The 14,793-nt window shown below is 43.1% G+C and overlaps 1 protein-coding gene and 1 long non-coding RNA gene across 2 annotated transcripts in view; one reads left to right on the top strand and one right to left on the bottom strand.

Annotated features, from left to right (window-relative positions):
* The window catches only part of msrab (methionine sulfoxide reductase Ab), a 53,271-nt gene extending 38,835 nt beyond the window's left edge, over positions 1-14,436 (bottom strand). The window contains exon 1 of the mRNA XM_086126706.1: positions 14,098-14,436. Within this exon, the coding sequence (XP_085982832.1) occupies positions 14,098-14,155 (58 nt within the window). The 5' untranslated portion in view covers positions 14,156-14,436. The remainder of the gene's footprint in view (positions 1-14,097) is intronic.
* LOC147196417 (uncharacterized) lies at positions 8,512-11,215 on the top strand. The gene is made up of 2 exons (XR_015102620.1): positions 8,512-8,923; positions 10,518-11,215. It is a non-coding gene; the product is annotated as an uncharacterized LOC147196417 (long non-coding RNA).
* Positions 14,437-14,793: the final 357 nt, after the last annotated feature.

Raw genomic sequence — 14,793 nt, 5'->3', positions numbered from 1 at the left:
TCAAAATGGTAGGAAGAGGAGGAGAAAGGGGGAAGGTGGGGGTGGGGGGGGTGTTAATCTCAGCATGCTTTTATTTTGATAGAGATATCACCACAAAAAAGAAAAGAAACGATGGTTTGGATTGGCGGGGGCGGGGCTAGTGGCAAGCCGATTGGTTGCTGCCTGCATGGCGACAGTGGCACATGCCCTGGTGCATGGGATTAGAAGGACAGGTCCCTAATCTGCTGTTTTAGGCTCGTATGTAGGCCAAGAGTGGCTTAGCCCGGCCGCTCTTAGCGCGGCGATAGGAAATGGACTGCCGTGATGTGGTGGCGCTTTAAACGGTTGCTCAGGCATTCAAAGCATTCTTAATTGTCACACACATTGTCAACCACTGCAAAAAATAAATTCAATCCATGATATCAAGCAATGACGGGAGAGGCAATTAGCCACTTGGTGGTAACCTAGTTAGCTGTGGCTAACATTAGGAGTCCATTGAAAGAACTTCACCCAAAAGAAATACTTCATCCCTCCTATAGTCGCATACACTGTGCCGTTTGTGTTTTCTCACAGTGAAAGTCATATGCTCTCATAGCACAGACCTATTTTCCTTTTATGGTATATTTTATCATACTGTGCACTGAATAAATTCTCATGCAAGGAACCTCAGGTTCCCATACAGCGCATCAAAATATTTTCTGGCTAATACCATGGCCGCCTCCAATATGGTGGAGGCAGTGGTGTATCACACAGAAAGAGCCACCTCGCTCATGGTGATGTCTAATATCTACTCACACTACAAACTGAGTATGCGGTAAGTCATACCAGTCAAAAATGCATCACAGAAGAAGAAGAAAAAAAACCATATCAGTCACTCCGGAGTCTTGTATGTTAGTTACATTTTGGAGGGGGCACTTATATGACAAAAAAAGAGAGACAAAGGAGAGTAGAGCTTGGACTCACACTAAAAATCCCTGTTTCATAATCATGGGTGCAATTGGACATACTCTCAGAGAACGCACTTCTTAACTCTGACCATTCGAAAATTTGGATCGTTGTTCAAATGCGCCGTCGGGTTATTCAGAGTGTCGGAGCCCAATGTGTCAGGTGTTACAAGGAAAGGAAATGGTTCAAGCGCCAGCTGTTGATTGGTTTATCATGTAGGCTGCATTCAGAAATTCATGGGAGGGGAGCCCGCTCTGCCTCTCCGAACACACGCACTCTCAAAGTGGCGTCATGGCATCAGAGTGAATTTCCGAACGTACCGATTGGTGATGGTAGCGAAAGAGTTCCGATTAGATTAAACTTCTTATTCTAACGACGAAAAAGTTTTTCTTTTTAGCTTAAAATGACTTACTTTAACTAGAAGCCCACGCCTCAGTGCGGCCAAAGGTAGAATTCTGTTTGGTTATTTCATCTTCTGCTGTAGTAAACAATAAATTCTTGTTGTGGTGGACACCGCATGCTAGCGGCGACAGCACAGTTACGTCTCAAGATTGGTTGTCATGACTACAGTTCTTCATTTTCTAGCTCTTCTATGGCTTCAATTTATTCTACTACTTTCATTTTTGAGGTTAGCATCAACTTTTAGTGCATGAACGCCAGAGGCAAGAAATTGGCAGTAATGCACAAAAAGTCAACGTGATTAGCGAACGGAGATTTTGGGTGCGAGTTGTGATATGTTGTCATTGGTGTTTTCAGTAAACCTCAGACGCTCTCATGCAGTGAACTTCATGTCATATCGTGCTTGTTCTCATCTAGCTGACCTCTTATGTTCACATGGAATAAATCTTACATGGTCTAAGAGAGTACATTTCTCGTACAATTAATCAGATATTCTCATAGAGTAAACCTACAGCGGACGATAGAAAACATTTGTAAATGAACCTAACAGTATGAGCAGCACTCATGACTTCACGCTCTGAGCTCACCGTCTATTAATGTACAGTGACACTGAACTTAACTAAGTTCCCAAAATGCATGGTAATTCTATAAATGAATCGCGCCTATTAGTGTAAGTAAGCAAGTAAGTACGTAAGTAAATAAATAAATAAACAGAGCGCAGTGCTTTCTGCTTAACTAGGCTGCAAAATTGATTTGCCTGCACGACATTCCGGGAGCGTTATTGTTCATCACGGACTATGTCAGCCATGTAGTTTCACTATTTACAATCACAATTAAAAACTAAAAAGCCGAGTGGTGATCATTTTAAGAAGCACTCAATGTGACGACCAGCACTGTCCACTATTCATGAGATGCAACATACATTTGTAATGGTTTAGCGGTACTTTTCCCCTAACACTGATTTTTTTTGGGGGGGGGGGGGGTGAAAAAGGTCAAGTAGAGTTTTACACAGCACTGTATACTTTATTTCTTTTTTTTTCTTGACACTTGATGTCATTATTGCTTCCTCTCCACTGTACACCCCAAAGCGAATCAGTCGTGTGTCAAACAATAACGTGAACATGAGAGGAACTGTGCAAAAACGGGAAGTAGGTCACATAGCAATTTATTTGACAAAAAAAAAAAAGGAGGGAGGCTGGAGGGGGATGGTGGAGAGGGAAGTGGGGCACGGTGTGTGCAGAGGCGGCATGATTTTTGTTATTTTGGGGGAGAACCCGGCAGATTATTTTTTGTGTCTGTTGCGGAAAGGAAAGTTGCAGAAAGGCTCTCCAAAGGTGCCGATTTTATTTGGGAAGGGGTATGTAAGAGTGATGATATTGTGGTCCTTGGAGCACATGGACACTGGTGACACACACACACACACACACAGTGCTGACTGAATTGATTGGCTGTCAATGAACAAAGCATCCCACTACATACTCGCATTAATATTTACACAACAAATAACAACAAGAAATCCATGTACCAGACTGTAGCTATTCATCGCACACATTTACACACACACATGTAAGAGAATACACGCACAAACACTCTGCGATCCTGATTAAACCTGCTCGGCATCATCATGTAGATGGCGGCATCCCAATCACGCTACATCCTGCATCAGCTGTGCAGGTTCAAATAACTATATTGTTTATTGGCATTATTAAACATCTCATATTGTATTAAAACTGCTGCAGATGGGATGCTATACACCAAACGTGTTTCATATAGCATATATTCACATATTAATCCAGTGCAGTGATTCTCGGTGGACTGGAGAATGCTATTTGAGGTGGATGGATGGGATAAATATGCAGAAAATATGGCTTGCACTCATAGGCAGTGCACACATACGGAGGACATTTTTGAGTCATATATTTAAATATATTACAGAAACTCCCTTGGGGGGTGTGGAGAAGATCAAAATAATCAATGGCTATATACCTTGTAATATAACTCTTCAAAAGTACACTCAATGAAATAAGACATTTTGTTTTCATCGCATGAAAAACAACCCTGTAAATTCAATTCAGTGTTGCAGCACAAAAGAATTATAATCTCTTCCCATATATTTTCTCTGTACATTTGTAATAAGTCAAATTCATATTTTGTTAGTGTCCATTTTGCCGTAGGACAAGAGTCATTCCAATGACCAGAAACAAATTACTTGTGGCGTTTTAAACATTGATTTGAATCCAAATTAATAACACGGAACACGAATCGGGACGCGGGACCCGTTTTAATATTGTGAGAGTATTTAGTGGCCGATGTGGGAGACAATCTGTGCAGACGGAGGATGTGCAAAGCCACATTAACACATGAGTGAGGCTCTGGAGCACCAGCCTTCTCTAATGACTCCATAATCCCGTCCAAATGCTGCCTGTTTGCTAATCTCTCCATCGGATTACCCAAGTGGGGACGAACCCTGCGCTCTATTCATCTCCACCCGGCTCGAGTCCGAGCCGCCGACTTTTTCCTGCATGGGAATCCTCAAAATGGTCAAGCTCGCGTGTTCTCATGGAGAGAACCAAGGTTGTTGTCCTACAGTTAAACTCGTGTGTGTGTGTGTGTGTGTATATATATATATATACATACATACAGTACACACACACACACACACACATCCTGCAACACCGTATGGTGGGAGTTATGATGAGTTATGATTTACAAGTGAACTGAACATGGAAAAAGTTCCAGTCAACAAAATGTCACAAAAAAAAGAAAAAGAAAAGAAAAGTGATGTGGGCTAATAACATCGATCAATGGAACTATTTGAGCACACCGCACAGGAGTATAAGAGAATCGTTGAACTATTAGTATATAATTGTGCATTTATCGGGATGATCAACGCGATGCGACTCAGCACTGCGCAATCCTCGTAGCGCTGCCTGACGCAATGGCAAGATGCAGGTGCCACACTGCGTTACTTTTGTACATAATTTAATAAAGTTTGCATGACACTCATATATATTCATCTATCTATCCATCCATCCATCCATTTTGTGATCCACTTATTCTCACCAGGGCGGCCCGGTAGTCCAGTGGTTAGCACGTCGGCTTCACAGTGCAGAGGTACCGGGTTCGATTCCAGCTCCGGCCTCCCTGTGTGGAGTTTGCATGTTCTCCCCGGGCCTGCGTGGGTTTTCTCCGGGTGCTCCGGTTTCCTCCCACATTCCAAAAACATGCATGGCAGGTTGATTGGACGCTCTAAATTGTCCCTAGGTGTGAGTGTGGGCGTGGATGGTTGTTCGTCTCTGTGTGCCCTGCGATTGGCTGGCAACTGATTCAGGGTGTCCCCCGCCTACTGCCCGAAGACGGCTGGGATAGGCTCCAGCACCCCCCGCGACCCTAGTGAGGATCAAGCGGTTCGGAAAATGGATGGATGGATGGATGGATTATTCTCACCAGGGTCGCGGGCGTTCTGGAGCACTAATGGGGGTACACCCTGAACTGGTCGCCGGCCAGTTGTATGGAACACATAAACAAAACAACCATTCACACTCTCAGTCGCACGTAAGAACAATTTTGAGTGTTCAATTAACCTACCATACATGTTTTTGGAAACGTGGGAAGAAAGCGAAGTACCCGGAGAATACCCGCGCAGACACGGGGGAGAACATGAAAACGCCACACGGTAAGTCTGGAGCCCGGAATGGAACCTCGCATGACATTCTCTTACACAGATCCTAAAATGCTCTCATACATTGCACCCCCTGTGCATTGTCATTGTCATCCCAATCCATTCTCACACAATCAACCTCGCCTATTCTCTGAACCTAATACGTCCTCATTAAATGTGTGTCTCAATATTTCTTATGGAGTGAAGAGCGTAGGTTTTCCGACAGTGAACCTGGGACATTCTGACGTGGTGAACCCTCCCTTGCTCAGCTCTAGCCCCACATAGGAAATTGAACCACATCTGGCGAAATTAAACTGGACACCATCGCTCACGTTATAAAGCAGTAAGACCTTGTTATTTCTCCCTAACATTAGCATCAAAAGGCAATGATTAGAATGTACGGGTGAAAATTACACGGACATGCAATGAAATATCATTTGTGTATAATTCCAGATACGATGACAGTGAGGTTAAAAAAAAAGGCAAAATTGAGTAAAACAAGTCTGGTAATGCACTACAATTATATTGTGGGGCTAGTAGTATTTTTGGATTAAAATATAAATATTCTAATGAGTGTCTTCTAAAGGTGAAGGAAGAAAGTGTAATCCAGAAAAAGCACATAAGGAGAATCAAAAGAAATCCATTCATCGTTCTTACCAAATTAAAGAAAAGAAATCGTAACACCCTTCATCAAAGGACGAGTCAGGGCTTTTTTTTCCCCGTTATTTGACGCCGGACAGCTAAGCTCATTTTACTGCTCACCCGTCCACCATGTCCTATTCTTTAAATGCGCTATAGAAAACCGCCATTTTGTGTCGTCTTTGAGGGCCTAAAAATGTTGCTTTGATTTTACAGAAGCACTTGGATGCCTGCCCCTGCATGTGCGTGTGCGTGTGTGTCCGTCCTATGCACTGTAGCTCAAACTGCAGTCGACAGCCTGCAACAATGCTTAGCGACATAGTAGCACTCGACACAGATCGAGCGAAAAATTGCACCTTGATGTTATTTGCGCTTTTAAACAATATGATCAATTTGGACAATTTTGGCTGCACCACACCGAAACAGACATTTTTAATGCCTTGACTAAAATGGAGGTAAAACAGGGTGTGTGTGTGTGTGTGTGTCAAAATGCGGTCTGAGCAGCAGCACTAAAATGCAAACGACCGATACGGATGCCCTGAAAAAACCCCAACAAAAAACAACAAATCAGGAGCTTGTGTGTGCAGCATAAGCCGAAAACAAAATGCATGGAATTTAATCATATTTTTTCAAAAATTTACTACCGTCCTTGATGACTTGATTTAAAAAAAAAAAAAAAAAAAAGGTGGAGGGGATAAAATACAAATGCAGCGCCCTGCGTTAACATAACAGATGGATGCAATACGGTTGTAAAGGTTTGGGAAGTGAAGCATGAGATGGAGGTACGTTCGATTCGACGTTAGCGGTGGGAGGAGGGTGGTTGGGGGGGGGGGGGGCTTTTGTTCCTGCGGCTGTGCGGTTTCCCGCGATCAGCTGACGGATGATGGAGCGTGGAAGGGGTCAGGGGGCAAAACCTTGCATTGTCAGCCCAGCCGCCCACCGTCCCATTTCCACCCCCAACCCATCTCCCATGGGGGTTCTCCTCCCTTCACTGTACCCCCCCCCACCCCCCCAACACCCCTACCGTCCCCTCCCCTTTCGGGTGCTGCCTCCTGCCGCATTTATATCCATTTATCAAGCGTGCTGTGCAAAAGGGCGGCCGTTGCACTGACATGTATGACACTTGGACGTGAACGTACTTGGGTATGCTAACTGGGCCCCGGTTTCACGTTGGGGTGTTCTCACTTTTGTTGCCGGCAGTTTCGACATCCATGGCTGTGGGCAATTGTTTCAATGTTCGTTCAGCATTGTCACGGGCAAAAAATTTAAATAAAATAACACAAATCACTCCTTGCACCTCATACATTCTCAGGTTCTTATACGATGAACCGAATTATGTTGTTGCTGCTGCATACATTATGATCGACAACTAATCGGTGACCAAATTAATCAATAACTATTGTGGATAACTGATTTATCGTTCAGAAGCCTTTAATTTGAAATTGTCCAAATGATCCGGACAGGAAACCTTCTCAGCTTTCTGTTATGTGCCATATGGAAGCAGAACAAAGTAAGACAAACATCCGCTTTTATTTTGGACAATAATAATGCTAATCATTTTGGCCTATTTACTAATATTTAAGGGACCCAAGTAGAAACGGAATTAAAATTACATTTTTTAGTGTTTTCGCCGCTGAAAATTTGAAATGATGTCCTCTTTTTGAACAGAAGGATGGACATTAATTTTTTAAATAGCCAATTCATTGATGAATCACCAAAATAAATGCTTTGAACCTTGCACATTTCTTAAGTGAACGTAATACTGCAAAATCCCGTGAACAACGTTCTTTTTTTTTTGTGGGAGGTGGGGTGTTTTGAATCTTGATAATCATTCATATTATTCACAGTGATAACAGCAAATCGGGGGCAAACCGTACTATAAACAAGTGAGGAGAATTTTTTTTTGTGTGTGTTCGTGCGTATGGCTCCTCATGCAGTGAACCAAGTTTACGCTTGTACAATGAACCTCATCATTCCACATACAAAAAAAAAGCAACCCCCCCCCCCCCCCAAAAAACCTACGATGTTCTCCTAAGGCGAACCTTGTATGTTCTCTGGATCTTTAGAGCGCAGCTCACGTCATCGCACAGTGCAACGAATCACTTAATCGCTCTCCTGCGGTGAACCCGACGTCCGCCTACACTGAAACGAGGACGTTCTCGCAATGTAAACCGAGCACTTTTTAAAAAAATTTTTATTGCCAACAAGAATGAACCTCCTATGCGCTCATACGGTGGATCGCGTCTATTCCGCGGTGAAATTCCTCTCATCTCGTGCCGTGAATCTAGAGCGGTGAACGATGCATCTTCACATATAGTGGACCTAATGACTTCTCATCCATGTCAACCTCCCACGTTGTCACGCAGAGAACCTAACGTGTTTTCCGACATATGACCTGACATGTTCTTGTACCGTGCGACCTCTTACGCAGTGAAGCCAATACGTCCTTTCCTTCATTTACCGATGACGACATTGCCCTCACATGGATGACGCGCCATACGTGAACCTCCCCGACCGAACCCCTTTCCATCGACATCGTTGCGCGACAATTACAGGCATGAACGCTGCTGCGTATGTACCTCACCACATATATGTGCATGTAAAGACACAAGACGGTGCTACCCCATCGCATAGTCACTTCCACCCCACCCCGCCCCCAGCCCAGTTTTTCCTGTGTAATCCCTGCCAGCTGGCCTCGTTGGTTAATCCCTCTGCACTGATCAGATAGGCCACGCATCCAGTACGGGACAGGGGCAGATAGGGGCGGGACGCTCCTGTCTATGCGTGAATGTGTGTGTGTGTGTGTGTGTTGATGAGGTGGGGGGTGGTGTCGACCAGAAAGCATAAATTGCCGCTCGTGCCTTCGCCTCGGCGCAGTGTGTCTGTGTGCGAGCCAGTCGCCTCTTCCTCTTCCTCCTCCTCTTCCTCCTCCACCTCCATCCCTTTATCTCCTCTTCCCTCGGATGCGCATACATATATACCTTCTTGGCTTATATATGTATTCTTTTGGGCTTTTTTTTTTCCTTCCCTGAATGGATTTTTTTCCTACACAATGGTGTATATGTATATATATACACACGTCATTATTTTTTTTTCTAAACCTCCCTTACATGTTTTGTTTTTTGCATGCCTCCCATCCCTTGTTGTCCACCATCCCAGCATCCCTTTAATCGAGCAAGAGGAACCTCGGGATGCGGAATCGGGACCACGGATGCGCCAAAAACGAGAGGAAATACTGCAGCCTCCTCTCCTGCTCTCATCTGGGATATGACAACAAGTGCATTTGTTATTTTTTTCTAGGTAAACCGATTAATCGTTTAAAAAAAAAGTTGTAAAGTTCCTTGGACTGACATTTTTTGCTTAAAACGCCAGCATTGCCCTCTGTTTATTTCGAGCTTGTTAGCGGCTGAGATGTGACTGGGAGAGTGGGAGGACGTAAGGGAGGGAGGGAGGTGGATGAGGGAGATAACGACGCGGCTTTACCGGCTGTAACGAGACGTTAAGCGGCGGTTGTGGGGGGCGAGGGAGGAGATGATGGCGTCGTGTGCAGGAATGGGAGCAGGCAGCCTCGGACATCTCCAGCCGCCAATAGGTAGCTCGCGATATCTCGCATGGATGCATGTCTTTTGTTGCCCCCCCCCCCCCGACCCCCACCCCCGCCCCCGCCGTACTTGCTCATGTACGTCGTCCCGATGGATCAACGGCGAGTAACGTCAACGAGGTTCCGGTGTTTGGTTTGAGCTCTTTGTGTTCACAGTGGACCTTGATTTAATTTCAATACAATTAAGGCACGCGGTGAATGCCAAGAGAGAAGCCACAGTCTTCGCTCACCTGACGGTGGGAAGTCACGTCCGTATTGGCCGCCCACGGGACACGGCGCACAAAAGGCGCAGTGAAGGTTAAGCGGCTTTGACGCGGGGATACCGGTCGGTACCGCGAAAGACACTGAAATGGTCATGTTGCCGTCAGAACCAGGTTAGCAGTTCGGGCCAAGTGGGCAGAGGGGTCGCAGGTAGGGGTGAGAGCGGGGTGGCATGTGGTGACAGCGGGACAGTTTGAAGGTCTGCCAATGCCTGCTGGACTTGTCATGACAACACAAGGTTAGAAGTGGGAAACAGGATTAAAAAAAAAAAAAATTTGAACGCTACGCGAAAAAAAATTAGGCCGGTTTATTTGTAACATGCGCAAAAATGTAAATTGTCGCAATGGAAAAAAATGCACCTCCAAATTTTGTGAGTTTTCAGTTTTAATTGAGAGAAAAATAGGAGAAAAAATGCTAAGAATATTTAATAAATGAAAGAAAATGCTAAGAATATATGTAAAATAAAAAAATGTATTTCTAATAAACAATAAAATTGAGAATATTTGAAGTAATTCAATAATTAAAAAATAGATTTTGACTAACGTGTATTTCAATCCATGTTTAACAAAATTTAAAAAAACAGAATTTAAAGATACATGCTTTTTATTTGACTTTTTTGTGTATGCATTTTTGTCATTTCATAATTTTTTTGTGGTTTGATGTAAACAAATCCTAATAAAGAAATCATTTCATGCATCAAACTTCCATTTCTTTGTTTTTTAATGCAAAAAAAGAGAAGCAATTAAAGCAAAAATGCATTTAGTTTGTTAATTTGAACAATTATAGTGTTCATTAGCATGCTCTTTGAACCTACGGTCGGTGGACCACACTCAGCCCGCAGTAGCGTTTGATGTGGCCAACTTGCCCTCCTAAAATGAAATCAAACTTTGGCGGAACGCTTCTAAAAATAGCAACAACAATTTTTTTATTGATCCCACAATAATTTTAACCCCCCCCCAATCTATTTTCCAATCAATTCAATATGCCATGTTTTGAGTAGATTACATTTACTACTTTTTTTCTTTTTTTTAGGAAATGGGCCAAGCAGCTTTGCACTTTGCTGTCAATCCTCTAACACGAAAGCATTCAACGCACAATAGAGCGGTGCGCTTGCATTCACTGCAGCGCTTTGGCCTTTATGTTGTGATTTCCTGACGCCCCTTTTGAGGCGCACACAATGAGCGCGTGCGGAAGGGCAAGTACGGCGAGGTCATCAACTGCTTTTTTTTCCCCCCCAAGCCGCCATCTTGCTCACTGTCTGCGCATTATGCACAGCAGCTCTATAGAATTGGGGCACCCCCACCTCCTCTCTGTTGAAATGAAAAGTGGAGGGGGGGGGGTTGTTAAGACAGCAGGTGACCCCATATGTAATAATATATACAGCCCCCCCCCACTACTACCATAAATCATCATGACACATTATTATTACCATTGTTAAGGAGCACTGATGTTTTGCATTCTAAGGTATAATATAATGCAAAATATAGTCCATATGGGGAAATAACCTGACTTTTGGGGCTCTTAACACATTGCCTTGTAACATAATGATATATTAAAGGAAAACCATTTATGATACACCGCAATCTTTCTAGTAATGTCGGCAGAAAAACTTTTAGAGCTAGAAAAATACAGCGAAATGAACTGCATCCATGACGTTACCATTAAAATAGCGTCCAATGTAAACATTTTTCCTCAAAAGGAATAAAACGTAAAGATTACTTTGACTGTCATTGCTTCATCGTTGTCATGCTTTACGAGATGTTTCAGTTTAGACGTCACAGTCGCCACTGCATTCCCTCCATTTATTAAACAGTGCAAACAGTTAAACACACAAATTAAAAAATTCACGCCCACGGCACCTGCCGGGCTACGCCCCCTGTAAATGTGCAGGGCTCGGGTTCACACACGCTTTATAAGACCATCTTATTTATTTATACTGTATTCTCTTTGGTTAGGTTTTTACACAATAGAGTGCTGGGTTTCTTCATTTAAAAGAAATATTTTATAACTTTGTGTTTGGGTGGATGGAACGGATTAATTGAATTTCAATTCATTTCAATTGAGAATAATGATTTGGACAAGATCAATACGTCAAGGTACCACTGTATATCGCAATAACATATAGCCTAACATTGGTGTTTTTGTAGCATAGGTCCGAACTATTCAAAGTGTTGGATTTTTCTGCATTCTTCGTTTACTCAAAAGACAACAAACTACTGATGTTCCAAAAAAGAAAAGATTTGCATGGTTATATGCAGTAACTGCATTTTAGTAAACTATTATGCCCCCCCCACACACACACACAATACTTCACACATTTAAAACTAACCACTTCAAGTACTTCTCAATTCTCTCCAGAAAAAAAATGAAATAATACATATTTAATTAATATTTACATCAATTATCAATATTATTTATTTGTTGTAAGACCTATGTTTGCACACACACACACACACACACACACACACACACACACATAGCAGAGTCAAATCAATCTAATTTAGTCATGTAAATAGAGGTCGGCGCAGGCGACATGGCGAAGCATCACTAATGGAAGAAAGAGATGGATGCCTTATGATAATGAAGGCACAATGAAGCACAAGCATGACCTTGCGGCGCCAAGTCTGGAACCGCGCACACACACACACACACACACACACACACACACACACACACACACACACACACCTTTGTGTGTACAACAGAGTGAAAGGAGCTCATCCTAGCATTTTTCTAGTGTGCGGAGTTAAAATGTCGCCGGAAAAACAAACATCCCCAATATAAAAGTGTGATCACTAACTTAGGGCTGTACCTCGTGCACACACGCTCAAAAAGACATGGACATTTTCTTGTCACACAGACACACACACTAACTAGCTGGAACAATGCCAAGCAAAATATCGAGAGATGCTCATTATAACTGGCGTAACCAAAATATGAAGTACACCTCTCAACTTGACAGCGGGCCAACTCTGAGCACAACAACACAAGAGCTAATCAAAAGTGAGCATTACGTTGGACTCAAGTGTTCTAGACGGCCACATTTATTGCAGTGAGAAACACATAGTGCCCTCCACAATTAAAGGAAGCCCTGTGTTAAAAGTTAAAATACATGCATTTTTTTATTTATTGCAGAAGCATAGTCTCACACTGAAAATTGTACAAATGGTTCGGCAGACAGAGAATCTAGCTCCTTCTATGGCCATGTCAGTTCCCAGACTTGAACACAATTGAAAATCAGTGAAGTCAGCTAAAGAGCAGAGTGCAGAGGAGAGGACCTCGGTCGCTGGATGATTTTGAGAGCTTATGCAAAGATGAATGCAATTATGCATTGCAGTTGGTGGCCATTTTATTGGAAATGGTTACAACCAAAGATCGTCATAATGGACACACACACACAATGATCATATATATATATATTTGGGAAGGGGGTTAACATGAGATAACAGTATTACATGTAAATCTATATGACTGAGTAGCTGAGAATTATGTATTAAGTTATTAATGGAAAGTACAAAAATGTTTAATGTACATCAAACGCAAATATATACAAATGCATTTCATCTTGAATGGTAAAAAAAGAATGCTAATTTGCGTTTGCCTTGTCTTCTGTAGGTCGCCTAACGAATTTTATTAACCCCCCCCCCCTCTAAGCAGAAACGAGGAGCCAAAATGGAGTCCCTGGAGACCCTCAGATAAGAGTCATGGGAGATCCCCTCGAGGCAGCGTGCTTGCCACGCACACGCGACACGTGCCGTCGCCCCAGACTCCCCCCCGCAAACACACACGTCAGCGTCCTCAGATAACCCCTCCCGTGGACCCAAAAAATGGAGTTAAAATTTACCCGTAGTGGGAGAAGACATCCAGGAAGTGTGAGCTGTCATAAGCGATCATCGCCACCACGATTAAAAAAACAAACTCATCGATCCTGCCATGTTGATCACGATTAGAATTGACTTTCGATACAAGTAATGGCAAAAATGAATGAAAAGTGATTCGTCAAGGTCCACTTTAAAAACACGTTACCAGTGTGCTGAAACGACGTTTGTCAAAAAAACAGTGGCCAGCTGGCGATACGGTTGTCTTAATTACAAACCCGGAAGAATGATGGCCGCTTGTTCTTTGAATCGGGCCATTCAATAGAAACAATTACAACAGAAAGAACTATTTGATTGTAATTCATTCGTAATGTTACAATAAAGTACATATATAAAAAGAAGGTTCAAAATGAACAAGATAAATAAATCAATTACTCAACTTGGGGTTTTTGCATCAGGAACCATCCTCAAATGGCTGTTCTTTCTCAAGGAGAAACACATTTAGTCTTCATAAAATATTTCACACACATTTATAGTTTAGTAGTGTAGAACCGGGGTCCCCAACCTTTTTTGCCCCACGGACCGACAATAGACAATATTTTCACGGACCGGCATTTAAGGTGTGGCGGATAAATACTACAAAATAATATGCTAAGAGCTGCATGAACACTGGGGGGGTTCGAGATAAACACGAGGAGCGTCCAATTTGGCCGCAACACTCTGATCGCTACGGTCTTAATGCCTTCAAAATACGATACAACCCAAGTTCAAAGTGCATGAAAATCTCAACTCACCACAATGCTGAATCAGTGCGAGCGCCGAGCTTGATTTTCTGCAAGCGGGCGCTCCCATCTCGGGGTAATAGGAGACAATGACACCTGAAGTGTGTGCTTCATGTCGAGTCTACATTGTCATTTTGTTTTAGTCGCCGTTGCTGCACAAAACCCCCGCCTCACACAGGTAGCATGTCGGAAATGGCAACCGTGCTATTGTGGCGATCTCAGAGTGTTCAGCCATAACTTGAATCCAGAACACCGGCAGAGTTGTTGTCTCGAACGTACTTTTGAGGCCGCCATCATTTGCATCTCCAGCAGTTTATTTTACTCATTTAGCAAGCTCTGGTGTTTTGTTTTTAGCGTAATCAGTCACGTGACGGAGAAGCGTGGTTTGACGTGTCAAGTGACACAGTCGGATGTAGCGGAGAATCCGGTAATCTTTCAAAATAAAATATCTTTCGTATTCCAAAATAAATACGACGGAATTAATGTTAGTTCTTATTGTGCGGCCCGGTACCAAATGCCCCGAGGACCGGTATCGGTCCGCGGCCCAGCGGTTGGGGACCCCTGGGTTAACTTGACCATTTTTTCGCGATACCACAAGGCCCAAATACAGTACAAGCATTGTCAAATGATCTTAAAGTTGTTTAAGAGGTTCAAGTCTGTTTGAGAGCTTCAATAGTCTGATACTATATTGCCCCCTTGAGGCGAATT

This window comes from Hippocampus guttulatus, chromosome 13, assembly GCF_054856545.1.
Source record: "Hippocampus guttulatus isolate MCC_2025c chromosome 13, RoL_Hgut_1.0, whole genome shotgun sequence".
In the NCBI taxonomy this organism is placed as follows: domain Eukaryota; kingdom Metazoa; phylum Chordata; class Actinopteri; order Syngnathiformes; family Syngnathidae; genus Hippocampus; species Hippocampus guttulatus.
This window is presented reverse-complemented; position numbering and strand designations above follow the sequence as displayed.